The sequence below is a fragment of the Populus alba genome, chromosome 2 (genome assembly GCF_005239225.2).
Source record: "Populus alba chromosome 2, ASM523922v2, whole genome shotgun sequence".
Classification (NCBI taxonomy): domain Eukaryota; kingdom Viridiplantae; phylum Streptophyta; class Magnoliopsida; order Malpighiales; family Salicaceae; genus Populus; species Populus alba.
Genome location: NC_133285.1, coordinates 2,434,681 through 2,452,856, shown reverse-complemented (window position 1 = coordinate 2,452,856; position 18,176 = coordinate 2,434,681). Strand labels below are relative to the sequence as shown.

General features: G+C 34.1%; 4 protein-coding genes across 4 annotated transcripts; 2 read left to right on the top strand and 2 right to left on the bottom strand.

Annotated features, from left to right (window-relative positions):
* Positions 1 to 2,235, bottom strand: LOC118052812 (CBS domain-containing protein CBSX3, mitochondrial). Its single transcript, XM_035063884.2, has 6 exons — positions 2,160 to 2,235; positions 1,763 to 2,037; positions 1,590 to 1,665; positions 766 to 839; positions 621 to 681; positions 1 to 510 (listed from the first exon to the last, which is right to left on the bottom strand). The coding sequence occupies exons 1-6, from the start codon at positions 2,233 to 2,235 to the stop codon at positions 377 to 379; spliced, it is 696 nt and encodes a 231-aa protein (XP_034919775.1). The 3' UTR covers positions 1 to 376.
* Positions 2,236 to 2,846: 611 nt separating this feature from the next.
* LOC118052810 (uncharacterized) lies at positions 2,847 to 4,867 on the top strand. The gene has a single exon (XM_035063881.2). It carries the CDS (start codon positions 3,022 to 3,024, stop codon positions 4,693 to 4,695), a length of 1,674 nt encoding a protein of 557 aa, XP_034919772.1. The 5' UTR covers positions 2,847 to 3,021; the 3' UTR covers positions 4,696 to 4,867.
* Positions 4,868 to 4,924: 57 nt separating this feature from the next.
* LOC118052811 (tubby-like F-box protein 5) lies at positions 4,925 to 7,228 on the bottom strand. The gene is made up of 4 exons (XM_035063882.2): positions 6,500 to 7,228; positions 6,305 to 6,392; positions 5,938 to 6,070; positions 4,925 to 5,856 (listed from the first exon to the last, which is right to left on the bottom strand). Exons 1-4 carry the CDS (start codon positions 6,857 to 6,859, stop codon positions 5,187 to 5,189), a joined length of 1,251 nt encoding a protein of 416 aa, XP_034919773.1. The 5' UTR covers positions 6,860 to 7,228; the 3' UTR covers positions 4,925 to 5,186.
* A 9,656-nt stretch (positions 7,229 to 16,884) lies between these two features.
* Positions 16,885 to 18,070, top strand: LOC118052808 (uncharacterized). Its single transcript, XM_035063880.2, has 4 exons — positions 16,885 to 17,044; positions 17,168 to 17,286; positions 17,399 to 17,517; positions 17,631 to 18,070. The coding sequence occupies exons 1-4, from the start codon at positions 16,993 to 16,995 to the stop codon at positions 17,761 to 17,763; spliced, it is 423 nt and encodes a 140-aa protein (XP_034919771.1). The 5' UTR covers positions 16,885 to 16,992; the 3' UTR covers positions 17,764 to 18,070.
* Positions 18,071 to 18,176: the final 106 nt, after the last annotated feature.

Genomic DNA, 18,176 nt, shown 5'->3' with positions numbered 1-18,176 from the left:
TTAATTGAAAGAAGCAGGCTGGTTCATTTTGTATTAGCTAAACGTGTTGCTTTACATGCTCTATGATATTTCTCTGTCAGATGCTGGATTGCCTTGCGCTCTTACACACATTATCCACACAAAACTGGAGGCATACACATAGACATCCTCGTACCCTATGTTTTTCTTTGACTGATCTTACGAGTTGAGGTTATGCTCACACAGCAATCATGCACACGCGCAATCCCACCATTCATGCCTGACAGTTCCTGGATCCAAGTTCTTCTTTTCTTCTATGTGAGATTTAAAGAGATCTTGATGCGAGTAGACTCTGAAGACATGTTATCCCTGCAAGCAGGAAGCTTTCATACATTGATGTTGTTAGATTATATTAGAATTATCCTTTAATGAACTCGTTCAGCCGCTTCAATTCTCTACCCTGCTGCTCTACCACAGCTCGAACCACATCTACCATGGAAACCATCCCAGCTATCTTTCCATCTATGACAGGAACATGCCGAATGTGATTGTCTGAAATCCAGATTTTAATTTCCTTTCATCACGACATCATCAAATTCAATAAAAACTCTAATTTATATGACATGTAATCGAAAAACATGAATTCTTCGCATCATAAATACCTGTCATCAGCTTCATTGCTTGTAGAATGTTTGTGTCGGATGCCACAGTTATTAACTTGTTCTGTCAAGCATAGAAATTAAAACATCTTTAGATAGGAGAATTGTTAATCTATAGCCCCCATACAAAAGTAGTTCAAGAAATAACCTCATCTGTCATAATTTCCTCAACTCTTGTGTATTTAGATGATCTCCCTTGTGCTATTATCTTCCTCAGATAGTCTGCTCAAGCATCCGTTACACCACCATTAGCATAAATTAGATTAATATCCACTTCATCATATTGTGTAGTTCAGTAAAAAAAATTCTTTAGTTTCCAATGTTATTTTGAAAATCTTGGCAGTCCAAACATTACCTACACCATCGAAGTCAATTTAAAGTTTTTTCTCTCCCGAAGAATTAGAATTAGAAATAATTAACTAATTTATAGACCCACTGGTACGATAATTCTTTTTTGAAACATAACAAAAAAATATTTAGGTTACAGAACTATTTGATATTGTTATTAAACTTATTTTAACAAGTTAATTTTGAAATTTTCTAATTTGATTAAATAATATAAAAATTGTTTTGAAATTACTTTTTTGATTTATTAAATTAAAAAACAACTCAGCTAATTAATAAAAAAAATCAAGAATGAAATTGAAAAAAAAATAATAAAATTAACAGATAAAAAATCTCTCGGCCTAATTTTTTATTTACATTAGGATTTAAAGTAAATACGTGGGAGTTGCATCCGGATGATTGTTAAAAAAATTCAAGGATGAAATTTTTTAAAAAAAATAATGAAATTAAAAGGAAAAAAATCGTTCATTGTTCATCACAGTGAAGCTCGGTGATGTTTACCAAGTCTTTTCAGTGTCAGGTTTATTTCTCGTTGTTGTCTTTCATTACAACAAGGATAGAGGATGAATGCCTTACTGACAGAGTAATTCAATTAATGTAAAGTAGGATTATTCAGAAATCAGGTACCTCTCTCTGTGATAATTCCTGCGATAAGCTCTCGTTCTCCTAAGACTACCAGTGACCCAATATTATTCTGCGCCATCTGCAAAATTAGATCTTAGCAGTAATGTTTGTGTAATATACAGAGAAACTTCATTCTTCAGGAGAACTGTTTCAGCTTTATTTCGTTATAAACCTACATTCTTCACAGCATCATAAACGGTGTCAGTGGTGCGGCCCCAGAGCCAAGAGCCAACCTTTTCTTCTCCCTTCGTCACCAGTACATCTGCCACTGTTAAATTCTCTAGTCCTTTCTCTCCCACTGGAGGAGAGGAGGTCACACATCCAGAACGTGATACTATCTTTCTCCTCTCAATTATGTCTCTTAGATGAGGATGCCTTAGAATTGCCACTCTGAGGGTTTCCTGGCAAGATCTTACTCCCTGGACAAGTCCTTGCATTTCAACACTGTTTGCTGAAAAATGAAAGTTCAAAGTACTGTCCACTGCAAGAATGTAGCTGACAGGATTTGTGATTGCCTAAATGAGGGTTTGAAATAAAATTTGTTAAACTAAACTAAAATGAGAATTATCTTACCTATGAGGAAGATTAGAGAGCTTGAAACGATTAGGCGATCTTGTAACTGTGAAGTTATGAGATGGATGCAACCCATAATAGCATTTTTCAAGGAGAAGACAGAAGAATGTCTACCTTGCAAAGTTCTTTTCTTGAATGATAGGATGAAGGAAGAAAGAATATTTGTCCGATCTTTTTTCTTGTTTTGTAGGTTGCTTCTCTGGTGGGCATGGTACAATGGTTAGTATTGGCAGCTAGCAAACCAAGAGGTTGCATGCATTGCTTAAACCTTTTTGCCTTGCTGAATTACGTGCTTACGGCAAAATAGTCATCGTTGCAGTATTGGTATCTTTATCATAGAGTCAAGGAATTTCTGTTTCTTTTACTCTAAATTAAAACTGAAATTGATCTCCGGAAATCTTTAGTCTGAGATAGCACGTGTATCGTGTGGATGGAGTTATAGTTATGCCCTGCAAACAAAGATTTTGCAAAGTATATACTTGGAATGCCTTTAGGAGAAAAGTACCCTGATTTCTCAGCAAAGGAGACAACGCAGTGACAACTTAAAAACTTAAAGTAGAACGAGAGAGAAATACAAAACTTGAAGATGACCAATTGAGATGCTAGACCTGAGAGAGAAGGAAGATCTGTCTAAAGAATCCCGAATTTGTCTCGTGTAAAGGCTAGCCTTTGGAGAGTAAAGAGGGCAAAAGGAGAGTGAATTTGAAGACGGAAACAGAAAGGTCTCAAAACCTTTCCATGGTATCAAATAAAAACTTATTAATATTAATACAGCATTTCTCTACAAGAATTAAGCATCAACGCAGCCAGCCTGCATCTATATCCTTCGTTATACTTTTCATTTTCTTTAATCAAATCATCTATGGCAGACCAGAGGCCATTCCGCTTTCGGCTCCCTTGGTTATCAGCACCTGTTGCTCCTGCTCTACGTCCTACAGCTGAACCCCAACCTCCTCGTCCTAGAGTTGAAATTCAAGCACCAGCACGGCCAATCACCACCATCCCCATTCAACGGCCACCTTTCCGACCTGCTGGGATAACCCCAGCAACGACTCCTACTACTCAGACTACAGCACAGGAACAAACTGAACCTCAGCCAATGCCACCACGTCGTGCAGCCATTGAGTCCCAAGTCAATTCCCGACCAGTATCACAATCTCGAGAAACACGGGCTGCCTCTGTGCCACCATCACCATCTCGTGAAACTCCACAATCAAGAGCTGCATCTGTGTCCCCATCACAGCCATCACCCTCTCGTGCAAAAACTCAATCCCAAGCCGCCTCTCAAACACAGTTACCATCTCGAGCAACTCCACAATCAAGAGCTGCATCTGTGGCTCCTTCTCCTTCTCGCACCACTTCCCAGCCCCAATCAGCAGCAGCAGTGACGGTCCCCCAAACTCAATCCCCGTCTCGTTTGGCCACTCAAGTTCCAGGTAGAAAATCTCCACAGCTCTCTTCTCCATCTAAGACAGCTACCCAAGTGCAGCCAACAGTTTCTCAGTCCCCATCAAAGAAATTACAACTAGCAACACAAGAGATCTCTCAGCCTCCTCCCAATTCTACTCAATCAGAAACTCAACAGGAAGAAACAAAACCAACACCTGCAGCAGAGCCTGTACAAGCATCAGATGCTGTGACAGCACCAACACCAACACCAACTCCTGAGCCAGCACTTGAGACGCCTGCATCATTGCAAAAATCAAATTCCAGGACCATAGGTGCTGATCACCCTATGCCTCTTTCACAACCAGTGAAAAGAGTAAAGGAAGATATTTTTGAAAGAAAGAAGACAACGACCATTAGCCCTAATGGGGAAACTATCAAAACAGCAAGAACCCGGTATGCCTTTGGCGAATCTCATCAAAAAACATCCATGTCCAACGGAGAAAAAGTTCCTCTGCAAAAAGAAATCAGGGAAGATATTTCCAAGTTTGTTCATAAGCTGGGAATGGAGCACATGAAGCATCCCATAGGAGAAAAGCCTGTCAGCGTTGTTACTCTAGCAGGTGAAAACAGAGGAGCTACCATGTATGTGGGCTCTGAATCATCAAGAAAGGATGGGTCTGTCCACATTCATCGTGGTTATAAGACCAATCCAGATGAGAGCAACGAAGCTACTACTGATGGAGAAGGAAGCTCGAGGGGTAGAAGCTCCAAAGATCTGCTGACAAAAGAAGATCCGGCAAGGAAGGCATATATTAACAGTAACACACAAAGTGTCAACAACTCGATATTGTTTGAAACTTCAGTAAGCGAAAGAAGCCCTGGTGTCCACCTGAGTCTCTCTTATAACGATGAACAACCCAGCATGAACAGCAGTAAACCAGTGCGTCTGGAGACTCGCAAGGCTGAATTCCAAGTCACCCCTGCTGAGAAGCTTAGTTATGAGCCGAGGGTAAGAAGACGATGCCTAAGAGGTCTTTTCTTGGAATCAAGCGACTCCGACCCTGATAATCCAGAAAAGCCTCGAAGACATGGCTGTCGCTATAGTTGTGGGCAGGAGAGAAAAGATAAGGACATAGGGGTTCTCTGACCTGGTAAACGATGACTTCGATACGATTATCTACCAGCAAAAACATGCAATATGTACATGACAATAAGATATTTTACAAAAGTGATAATAAGGATGCAAGATCATCCAGAAAGTAATGTTTATGTATAATACTTATGCATCATATGCTAATGAAATGTTTCGTTCACCGTAATTCGCAACTTAACATCAAGATTCAGTATACAAACTTTCCAATATACAAAGAAAAAAATTTAGAAGTTTGTAGAATATGTGAAATAAAATTCCATAAGTGAAGAAGTTACAAACTCGAGGTAGCTGCTGCAGAACTACTTTTCTGCGGATAAACAAATGTTGCAACTTACATAGAGACCTCGAAGGCCGCTGCTGTTTACATAAAATTAATGCTGATGATAAAGTGCAAATCCTAGATGCTTCTTTTAAAGGGAATATATACAACAAAATTTTCAGGGAAGGATAATGTGAATATGGCACAAGATGGCAAAAGAAAATGATCATTCACAAGCTGGTTTAGTGTCAAAGCTACTCAAGCAGATTGCAAAAGCTTGGAAGGCAGAGAGGGGGTATCGATAGTCCATGGTGAAGATATCTTTCCCAATCTTTCCAAACTGCAGAATGACTTTTTCTTGCTCTTCTACTGGAACATTTTGGCAAGGCTCCACAGCTGCCACCAGCTGGAAATTCTTCACAGAGGCCACTGTAACACGCCCTTTGAAATTTAGACACCAACACTGCAACTGCTCATGCCATCTAGGAGCTTTATTTTTCAAAATCAGGGGATCATTTTTGCTGCAAAGTGATTCAGATGACTCAGCAAGGCTATTCGAGCTGAAATCAATAGGTGGTTGCTTTGGTTTTGAAGCAGACAATGGAGAAGATTGCTCATTGCTAGGATTATTGAATTCCGATGGAGTAGGAGCTATTCCCCCTTCTTGAATAGCAGAAATAGGGATCGAGTGAATGGTGCAATGCATTCTCCTTGGGCCTCTGGTACGAAGGACATTAAGCTCATAAGAAACGGTGGCCACATTATAATTTCTAGCAGCAACCCCTGGAGACACTTGGATGGAACGAACTTTACGCTGCGGCTTACAATTGGATTTCATTGCAGGACATGGAGTCTGACTGTCGTAAATGGTGAATTTGGTTCCCAGGAAATTAGACCTGTTCAGAATTTCCCAATCAATTCCACAAAAGAAGAATGAGGTGGTGCAAAGACAAGAAAACCAAAAGGATAAACCATACCTCAGTTTTCCGACATAGGTATTGCTGGTTTGACAGAAATTGCTTCCAGCAAATGATATCCGAAAATCTGTGCTTGTAGCCTTCCTAATCTTCTTTGCTGCTAATAACACTTTATTCATATCACCAGACAAAGCTGTAATTCGATAAGTGACATCAAATTAGCAGTCAAAAAACACATAGTTTAGCTTTACTAAGATTAAAAACACACCATCACAGTAGAAAATTTCAAAACTTTTTTTTCAGCGCTGACTGTATAGTGAATCAAATAACTCAAAAAATAGACCGATTGCAATAACAATCTGTCTAGTTCAAAAATTCAAAAAAAAAAAAACCATTAAATTAACACAAGAAAGCATAGAGAATTTACCAGGACTGAGACCCAGATACAAAAGATAAGTAGAAGTGGCCCTTTCCCTCTTAATAAAGCATTGAATTGGAGCATCTCTCGGCCCCGGCTGATCGAAAAACAAAAAAGAACCCCCAAAATAACATTAACACCTAACAGTTCAAAGAAATACAAAACAAAAAAAATTAAAAAAAGGGTTCTCTCTTTTCGAGTCACCTGCTTTAGTGAGATAGGAAAAGTAATGCAACCACACTGTTCTGGGGTCTTAACAACAGCTTTAGTGATTTCTCTCCAAGACTTACAAACAGAAGCACAAGCAACAACATCTCTTCTTCCAGGCCATGAAGTTTCACTGCCTTCAACTCTCTGAATCACATCATGTAGCAATTCAGGCGGCAAATTAGCCCACGGACTCTGTTCTTCAATCAACTCGCTAAACAACTCAGACCCTCCTCCTAATTCAGGCGCAATATAAGCTCTCCCTCTTCGATTTGTTCTGTTCCTCTGTAACTTTCCCATCGAAAATGTGGTCGAAATGTCATCTCTAATCTCCTTTAACTTTCCCTTAAATGACATCTTGATCACACCCGAGATCTGATTAGCGATTTCGGTTTGGAATTAAAAGAAAGTGAGACAGGCAAATTCATGCATGTGATTACAGACAGTAGACAAAGTTATAGGAAATGACGAAATTCTGAGGAGTTGGAGATCGGGACGAGGAATCTAAGGGAAGTCTGCCAATGTCTTGGATAGAGCAAAAGCTGTCTTTATTTTCTTTTGTCTACGTGGAGGAGTGACACGACGGCAGTTGTGAAGTTAGCCACCAGGTCCTGAGGCGGAGGAGCTTTTTTTCTGAACAGAGGGGCTGGCACAGCCACACACTCGCTCTGCTTTTATTTTTCTCGGATCTCGAATTCTAATCTTTCGGTCCTTTCTTTCCCTCTTATTATTGAATCGTTTTTTTATATAATCTTTTGTAGCTGCTTTTTTATTTTATTTTTATTTTTATTTTTTGAGGTTTTGTCAGTTAATTTTATCGTGGAGTGTTTGTGTGCGATTTTCTTGGACGGGATACTAAATTCATTCTGACGTGTTAGGTTTGTATTGGTTATGTCGGCTTCATTGACACGGGCCTATTACACGTGGTAGTGATCAAGCGGTCTAATAATTGCCCACAAAATCACATGAATAATGATTTGTTTTTTCTTTTATTTACTATTCTTTTGAAATTGTATTTGAGTTGAAAAAATATTAAATCAATGTAATTTTTAATATTTTTTATAGTTTTGATGTGTTGATATTAAAAATAAAAATATATATTTTAATATAATTTTAAATAAAAAATATTTAAAAAATATATTTTACTACAACATCAAATACAGACAAAATATAAATTGATAGCAGGGGATTAATTGATTTTTTTATATATATAAACTGGTAATTTCTAAATTAATAAGAGTTTTGAAATAGATTTTGAGTTTTATTTTTTTCATTAAAACTTGCATAATGATGTATAAGGCAAGAAAAATGTCAATAAACGTTGACTGGACCGATATATGCGTCTAAAAAACTTACTTTCTATATATCGATTCGAGGGCGGGGTTCATATATACAATACAACGAAATTAAATTATAATATGCAATTAATAAAATATGTTTTATTATTTAATTAAATTACGTTAATCTCCTCATTGGAAACCCTAATTCCTTTATAGTTGATAAATTAACAAGTGTCCTTTGTTCAACATCAAGCAAATTATCACCAAGATATATTTTTGGAGTATTTTATATATATATATATTGACGCCTCGTGATTCCTTTAAAAGATTCGTGGGTTAATCAAAGAATATTGTTGTTATCTTCAAGAAATTCTTAATTCTTTTTAAATATGTTTTCAAGTTTTAAAATATTTTTTGTTTTGAAATATATTAAAATTATATATTTTTTATTTTTAATTTTTAATATCAATATATAAAAATATAAAATAAATTAAAAAAATATGAAATCACAGTTGAATTGCAATGCTAAATAATTATTTTATTTTTTTATTTTTAATCTTACTATTGAATTGTCTTGAAAAGTGGTGTGAAGTGCATTTCCAAACGCTTATTTATTTTTAATAACTCAATGCAAGGTGTTTTAAAAATAATTAATAAAAAATATTAATCTAATAATTTTTAAAATAAAAAATATTTTCAGAAACATGCACAACTACAAGAACAATCACTATATTTGAGAAGAGAATAATGACATCTGCTTGAAATCCTATGATTACCTTCATGTTGCTGTTTTCATTACCGAGTAAGTTGATACTCTATTTGATATTCTTGTTAAATTATGTTTTTGAATTTTTTTAGGCTTAAATTAAATTTTATTTTGATGTTTTTAAATTTTTTTTGATATATTGATGTTAAAATTAAATATTATATATATATATATATATATATATTATTTTGATATATTAAAAAAAAACATTTTGAAAATAAACAGATATCACACTTTTTAACAGTGACCAGTGACTAAATTAATAGCAAGTGATCTAGGCTAACTTCTTTATCAGTTTCTACGTATACATTTATTATAAACAATTCTATCTCGAGAGTTGAGAATTTCTACTTTTTAGGGTATCTATTACGAGGCTGCGTTGGATAGAAGGCCGAGCATTTTGCATGGCAAGATGATCTTTTCTTATAAATATAAACCAAGGGGGTATGATCACCAAACAATTAAGAATGTTGCCTTTAAAAGTGTGATAATAATTGTAATTTAAAATATTTTTTATTTTTAAAAAAATTATTCTTTTCATTATATCTTATTATATAGTATATCTTTTCATCACATTGGTCCTAGCTATCTAGGCCGTTGGCAGCTTTGAAAAGTTACTTGTAATTACTAGCTACTTTAAGTTCAATATTTATTCTTCCTTTTGAGCTGTCACGTAAGGAAATATGCTTTGATTATTCGCGACTTTTTTAGGTGATGTTGGTTTAGGACATTAATTTGTTATCTAACTTTGTTTTGGTCGATTTTTCAAACCTAATCAGGTAAAATCAATTATTTTTTAAAATTAAAACAAATGTAAAGCGATACGGTGACCAAGTGATATAAATTATTTTTTAGATTAGCTATATTAATTGTATATCAAATCCCTAAATATACTCTCAAGAACAAAAGGAAAAGGGAATAAAAATGAGATGAGTAAATTATATAGAATTTGAGATGTGTGTTTGCGTAATTTTACCAGTATAGTCAAATTCGACAGAATTGCTTGCGAGCATAAATGTGCATAATTGCATTGTTTTGGCATGCTTATCACAGAAGTCTTGCCTCGACTCTTGCAGCCATGGCTTGAATGTCAATTATGGCTTGTGTTTTCCTTTTCATTTGCTTTAGGACAAGTTTATGGCTCCGGTTGGACCATCACTTCATGCCTACTCGACAAAATCATGTTAACGTAGTGTATAGTCCAAATTAAAATTAAACTAGCTAGAAATAAACATTTCCTCTCAAAGGATCCATATACTTCCACCTAAGCCACCAGCACCGGAATTGCTGCCCAGCTGGACCATATATAGCAGGATCACGATCGAACTTTTTCCCTTTTTCTTTCTGTTGCAAGCTTGATCTTTGCTTCATGGGTGTGGATACAAGGCGATAACAGCAATAATACATGCATTTCCCTCAATTATTCCATTTTTTTCAAATGAAAAGATATTCCACTAGGCATGAATCTTGACACGTCGAAACCCACTTGGGATGAGATGAAATTGCAAGGAAAGTTAAATAATTTCACTGTGTTTTTCCCCGTAAAAAAACTACAGCCTATCCGTGATAATGATGGACCTTTTGCATACATGAGTGATTTTGATATGATTTATTAGTATGTTAAAAAAATTATAGAAAGAAAATATCCAATCAGTAAATTTTTAATTACAAAAATAAAATGCATTGCATTATTAGGATTACAATACATAATAAACAAAATTTTTATTTAAAAAAACCTAAAATGTAAGAGTGGTGTTTAATAATGTAAAATATTGTAACTCAAGAATCATTTTTCATTCGGATAAGTACAATCTTTATATATTTTTTTAAAAATAAAATGATTAGATTATCTTTAAAACTAATGAATGTTAAGCTAGCATTCATGGATGTTTTGATTTTTTTTCAAAACACGGTAAAGTAATTAATTACCTTTAAAATAAAAAATATTTTTAACCGGTGTCCACAAGCTTTTTCTTATTTCCATTCTGATTTTTCTTTTTATAATCACGTGGGCTAGGGGGTTATTATTTTACTAAATATGAAATATTATTTAAAAATAAAAAATTGCTAGCTCATACAATGCATACTCTAATATATAGGGAGTTCCTGCATGCATTCAAGAGATGCATAAAAGGTCCTTTAGTTGTCAAATGATGGCTTCCAAGGTAACATTAGAATCATATCGATAATACCTCCATGAACAACAAGTGTGGCTAATATATTTCTAATATGACATCAATAATATTTTTTTTTTCTATCTCTCCTCCTTGATAAGAGGTTCTTTAGTTGTCAAACGATGGCTTCCGAGGTAACATTAAAATCATATGATAACACCTCCATCCCTTAACAAAATGTATGGCTAATGTATCTCTAGTATGACATGGATAATTTTTTTTTTTTTATCTATCCTCCTTGATTTCTATTCTTGGCATTTTGATTTTTTTATAGCAGCCTTTTAATTTTATTTTTTTCAGATTTGGTTTGTTTTTTTATTATTATTTATTTTACTTAAAATTATTAATAAAATTAGAATTTATTTACAATTACATCCTCTTTAATTTTTATTTATTTATTTGATCCTATTCTTCTCATTACTATTTATTTTATTTAATATAATATTTAAAAATAATTTTTTTTATGATTTAAACCCTCCTTATTTTATTTTTTTTAATCAAATTTTATTCAAATTTTTTTTAACACATATCTCGTATCTTTTTGTTTTTTAATATTAACGTCACCCTGGCATCTGTGTTTTCCCCTAAAAATATTTGACCTGCCTCGAGGTCACCAGTCTAGTTTATATCATAACTGTAGGTGAGGTGAACCACTTAACCTTGTTTAGGTGAACTTTTGATCCTGACCCATGTGAGGTGGGGACCCACAACTCTTGACAGGCGAGTCCTTGTCAGAAAGGTTACCAGCAAGAGTCACGTACACGTGCAAACCACTCCAGTCTAATGATTTTCCCTGGTCAATTAGGCCCCAAGACAGGGAAATCTAGTCTCACTACAGTGAATGCACGGTGGGATAAGGAAAAATTTTCAACGACTTTTTATTTTTATTTTATTTTTTATCCTGGTTAATTAATATCTTAATTTTATATACACAGAAATCGAATCTGACCCTGTGTTTAATCGTGGAGTCGATGATTGCAACGAGGAAAATAGTTTTGATATCCGAAAAGTGAATTCTCGTTGCGAGTTATATATATATATTATTTTATTTTTTTTTATAAAATTCAAATTAATTTTTCAAATTGATCTGTTATATCAACTAAATTAACTCAAAATTAATTTAAAAAAAAAAATCAATTTGAGCTGGGACTAAGTTAACCATACCGGGTTTAATAACTGTGCTTGCAGGTGAAAAAAGTTATTAAATATGAAGTGTAAGTGAAAGACCTAGTATATTTTTCTAAAATAAGTTTAGATGAAGATGTTAAAAAGGTTTTTAAATTAAAAAAAAAAAATCTAAAAACTTCCTTAAATAGTTGTATTGTGAATAATCAGCTGGTGAATAATAGAATCACTCGGGTGTGTTTAGCTGAGATGTGGTAATTTTTTTGAAAAGTAAAACATCCTTTAAACATAAATAACACATTCAAAAACTAAAATAAAATATTTTTTATTTAAAAAAATACAAATTCTCTTATCCAAACACATACCATATATCTCAGACAAACCTAATTATTCTTGCCCCATTTAATGGGACACAAGCAATACAATTTTAGTATAATTAATGCCTGGCTTAATGATATATATATATATATATATATATATAATTAGGTTTATTCATCTGCAGAAAAATGAATCATCATCGCTTGTTGTTTGACTAGGGTATCAAAATTATAGCCACCTAAAAATAGAGGGTCCACTCACCAATTGGTGGCACCTAAAGCAGACCTTCAGGCCGATCAAGCCCTTTACCGTGGGAATTTTAATGATATAATTATAGACCGAAAGTCTTGTATTAATTAACTATGGTATGGCTTCTTCGTCACATAAAATATTTGCCTTTTAAAAAAATACAAGGAAATATGATTAAAACTGTATTTTTAAAAAAATTATTTTTTTATTTAAATTTATTATTTTATATTTTCAGTTCATTTTAATAAGTTGGAATCAAAAATAATTTTTAAAAAATAAAAAATATTATTTTAATATATTTAAAAAATATTTTAAATCATAATCATTATCACACTCTTTAACACTAATAAATAACAGACACACACCTTTAGATTCTTAGCAAAGGCATTATTGAATACTCCACGCCCTTGGCTGCTAAAACTTTTGAAGTTAAAACTCATTTGAATTTTCAAGTCGAAGTTGCATTACATTAAGTGATTGTGGTTCATTTTTTCTTTTTTTTTTAAAAATCAAGTACTCGGTAAAAAAATCATGTAGGATATATATATATTGTCTTGATTATTCACATCCCATTCAAAGAGTTGCTTGCCTTAGAAGTATAATAGGGTCAAACATATCTTTAAATCTTAGAAAAAGGGATGTATAATGGAGATGTAAAGATGGGAATAGTTCCTCAAATATGGCATTCCATTGGAAACAGGGTGGCAAGAACTTAAACCCAAGCACATCAACTTCTTTTTCTACACTTTAAAAATCATTAAATTAATATTTTTAATATATTAATATTATTAAAAAATAATATAAATTATTTTTTGAGGTCTTTCCTAATAGTTTAAGCTATTAAATTGAAATAATTTTTTTGATATAATATCAAAGTTTTAATAATCAAGCAATCATGAGTTTAATTCTTATAATTTTTATTTATTTAATAAAAATTAAATATAATATAATATAAATTTATATAAATTTTAAATTCAAATAACTTTCGCACACAACGCTTGAAGAACTTAACACAACACCTAGCTAGCAATTGATTAGTTAAGAAAAGGCACCGATATGCACTTGAGGTCTTAGCCCAGCGGTTGAAGGGACTTGTTCACTTCCTCTGTATCCTGGATTCAAACCTCACCGTGCACGCCTGTCACCCCCGTGGTGCCTCACATGCTCACTGGGTTTGCAGGATGTTCAGTGAGCTGTGAGATTAGTCATGGTGTGTGCAAGCTGGCCTGGACACCCACGTAAATCAAAAAAAAAAAAAAAGGCACCGATATATTGTATCAGACATACACAGTAACACCTCTACTCCATGGAATAAGCCGAGGCAGAAATAGCCAAAACATATAGGTGCCCTTTAAACGACAGGACGTTAGATTCTTAAAAGGATTGAAATGTGGAGCCCTTGTTGCCTTCATTAATTGAACTGACTTTATGCAATAGATGGTTGCATCAAGCTTGTTATAATTGGAAATTTGCCAACTGGTAATACATGCCAGCAAGGACAGACGAAGCTGGCTCCAAGGCATGAGTGTGATAGGCATATTCGACGACGGGATAAGATTTCTGGGTAGCCATACAAACTATGCCCATCTTACCTATATAAAAACTTTAAATCTTCAAGTGATTGATTGATAATCTTGATGCCATTTTGCCACAGGTTAGTAGCAGTCTTGCCGGCCAATGAAACGTGTAATGTGACTCCTGCAGATTGATTCCTATTGTTTGTGTTGCCCACCTTCACTTATTCGCCAAAACTTTGAATTTCAAAGTAGAATGATCTTCGTTTTTTTTTTTTATCGGTTGAATTATGGGATGCTAGCTACGAAGATATTTTTTTAGATTTTTTTTTTCTATTCAAATTAGAATTTTCAATTTATTAATAATTAGGATGGTTTTTTTGTGTGTTTTGATAGCCTTGTAGACTGTTTTCAGTGAAAAAACTTTATGGATCATTTACTTTTCAACATATATGAAAGTTTTCTCAAATTAAATTAATCTTAAAATTTAAAAATTCTAGTATGTTATTTTCAAGTGTTTGAGCGTCTTGTGGCACAAGTCCACGAGTAAAATCTGAAAGAAAAACATGGAGCCATGATTAAAGCACCGACCTATACTCTATCCCTTTGATTTTATGATGGCACAGAGGGAAAATCTTCGACTTGTGGTAAACATGATGCTCGGAATTCAGGTGCTGTCGAGTGATCGTGAAAATAGCAATAATCACAGCCATGCATACCAAAAACCTAGCAAGAAAGTAAACGAGCTGTTCTATGGTTGAGAAATAATGAGAGAAACTCGGCCTTTTATTGTTTTGTCTTCCCGAACTTTTTCTGACTTTGCTCACGCTCAAAAGCAGTGCTCCTTTTACTTTTTTTCTTTCTCCTCATCTTCTTCAATGTCCATCCCACCAGGTCTTATTTTAAATTACCGAGAACTAGCCTCCACGTATCTACACAGATGATTTGGGAACTGGTTCAAATCCAGAGGAAAACAAAATCTGCGAGATTTTTCTGTCAATAAATATGTTATTTGAGCGTGGATACTGGCAATTCGATCGAAAAAAAGTACATATCGCACAGAGAAAGTTGTTTATGCATGCCAAAGCTCCCAGAAGAAAAATCATTGTAGATAATTGTTCATCTAGTGCACTGATTATGGTCACTAGCTAGCTATCATCATTTATAAGATAAAATTGGAAAGCATGCCATTTAGAATCAAATTCTAAATTTTCCAATTTCAGTGGATGAACTGCAAAGACTGTGAATACACAGTCTGCCATGGAATGACGCGCATCAGCAATTCATCAGTTTAAATTCATTCCACATAAACAGAATTCCTCCTTGCGGGTGTTTTAAAGGAAGAGCGGCAGTCGACAAAGTCATTTCAAAGGGACTTTCACCGTTAAACAGCGGCCAAAGAGGCTCCGAGTCTTGATTTTTAAACTCTCTCCTAAGGGTATAAATTCGCCGATAATATTCTGGATGAAAGTTTGAACTAAGAAAATTAAAAAAGGCATTATATCTTTTTTTTATCACCATATCAACCTTTCAGGTTCTGTTTAGTCGTCAAGAATAACAGATCTTAAATGAGATTGAGAACGAGAATGGCTATTGTGTTTGAAATAATAAAAAAAAACTAGAATGAAATTTAAAATTTCTAATTTTTTTTAATAAAAATGAACAATAATTTAAAACTTATTGTATCAACAGTGGTAGTAAAAAAAAAATTATTATGATAATGGTGATAATGATGGTAATAATAATAATAAAGGAAAAAAAAGTTAAATAGTTGAATTAACGTTAAAGATAAAAAAAAATGATGAAACAATAACAATAATAGCTCTATAGATGATGATAATTGAGATAATAAAAAGTTAATATTTCCTTGGCCCAGCCCATGTACATAACCAATAGAAGACGATACTCGACCCAGTTCAATGGCCTGTGAGTGACAGGATAGAAGTGGGCTACGTCCGGCCCAATACAATTTTTTAAATCACGTGGGCCAAATGGCCCATGAAGCATCATCTCTGATTCTCTCCCTCCTGAGTCCTGATCAGGAAGTCAAAATAAAACGCAGAAGATATTTTTGGCGCCAATGCAATCGTGGGGCCAGTAGTGTAAACAAAAGTCACTGTCAGGGGCAAGATGCAGAGAAAATATCTGGCATCTCCATCCTCTCAAAATCCTGCCTCCAGTTTGTACGTACGAATGAATCTGTGGGCAGTGGTTTGTTTTAAAGATTAATGGACACAAGTTGGGGAAGCTTATCACAATCATGGACCCACTTCAGCTTGTTGTATAATGAAGTCAATAGGCTCGCTTCCTTCGTCCATAATCTGTCGTTAAACTATCCCACATTTATTGTCTATACATCAAAATCATAAAAAAAAAAATTAGATAAAAAATAATTTAAAAACCATGAGCTACGTGATGCCAAATGGACACCAAATCTATAATATAAAACCTGATTCAAACTAGTTTTAAAATGAAATAAGTTTTATTTGACCGACATAAATAAACTTGATTTAAAAGATAGATCAAGATATTAGAATTTTTAAAAAATAATTTTAAATAAAAACAAAATATTTTGATTTTAAATAACCTCACTCTTGCCCCCGAATCCTTTTTAGGTCAAGTTACGAATCAAATTGTCCCGTTTATTTATAGAAAAATAGATTCTTTTATAAAAGTAATTCTCATGAAACGTGTATTCATGACAAGTCATATTTTTTTTTTAATATTTAGTAGTTTAATAGAAAAATAGATTCTTTTATAAAAGTAATTCTACTGAAAAATATTTTCATTAATTATTATTTTTAATAATAAAAAAAAGACAAAATTTTTTAAACATAATTGTTTTTTTTTAAAAAAACTATTTTATATGAAAAGACAGGGCTCTGTAGATATACATTGCATTGCACGAATATTGGCGAGCAAGCGAAGGATAAGAACAAAAAATGGATAAGACGTGAGACCCCCCGCACATCAGCAGTATATATAAGATAAAAGATCATCATCATAACAAGATCGGTAAGACACACACTCTTGCTTAGTGCTTTGATTAAAAGGTTTTGAACAAATGGGATCTTTAATGTCTGGTTGGGACTCACCTGTCCCTGATCGTGAATCAGGTAAATATTCCTGGCAATCATGGTTGTTCAATCTGTGCCATGACACACACACAGAAGTTTTTTTTTTTTTTTTTTTGGTTACTTGATTTGGCTTGATTATGTGACCCGTGGTTCCTTGTTCAGTGAAATACCGAAGGAATAGGTCACAAACCAGAGGAGACATTGATGCTTACTGGAAATCGAAGAAGAAAACAGAGGAGGATCATCTCAAAGTTTTCTCTACTCCATCAAACACCAACCAGGTATAATTTCTATAACAGGTTCACTTAGTTGTATTCTTTTTTCGCGGGCACGCTTCTTTTTGCATGAATACTCTGAATCTTCACTTACATGATCATGACATGTATATTACAGGATGGCATGCACGAAGATGGAGTAAAGTTTCAGAGACCAAGCTCTCCAGCCGATACGGAGGAGTTCATGGACTCGGAAATCGAACCAAGTCTGGCGCAACTCATCAAGAAAAATGGCTGGTAATTAATTAAGCTAAAAATCCTAATCATCTCACCCCGTTATGGCCACTAGATCAGAGTCTTGTGTGGTTTAATCTAGCTTGTACATCCTAATCAAGCCATTGTTGTTGCAGGTGGGCAAGTAGCATCTGGGCATTTCTAAATGAAACACCAGAACTGGAACGTTCCTCCAACAGTTACTCACCGCAGTTTCACATCGCCAGTCTTGCCACCTCAAAATCCAACAGTGGAGCCAGTGCTGTGTGATGGCCTCCTTGCTCCCTATATACTGCATGGATTTGCTAGAAAAGCTAAGCTACCACCTTTGTAAGATGCTGTGAATATGGAGAAGTTGAATGTGATGAGTGGATTTTGTCCTCTTTTTCTGGCCACTTGATCATCTGTATAAATTATTAAGAGTGTAGGATGGTTGGCCATCAAGACATTGACTTGTATAACTTGGTGCTCTATTTATTACACCAGGCTTTTATCTTTGTTGTTCCCCTAATTAGTCAAGATGGTTTGAAAAGGCCTTCATGAGAAATAAAGTGAAATTGTGCAGTTTGTATCCTAATGTCTGTGATTCGAACAGTGTTTGTTTTTGCCAAAGTTTTTAATTTTTTTTTTATTTCAAATTTTTTTTTTTTTTTTTGAATTGTGATTGATATTGAAGATAATTT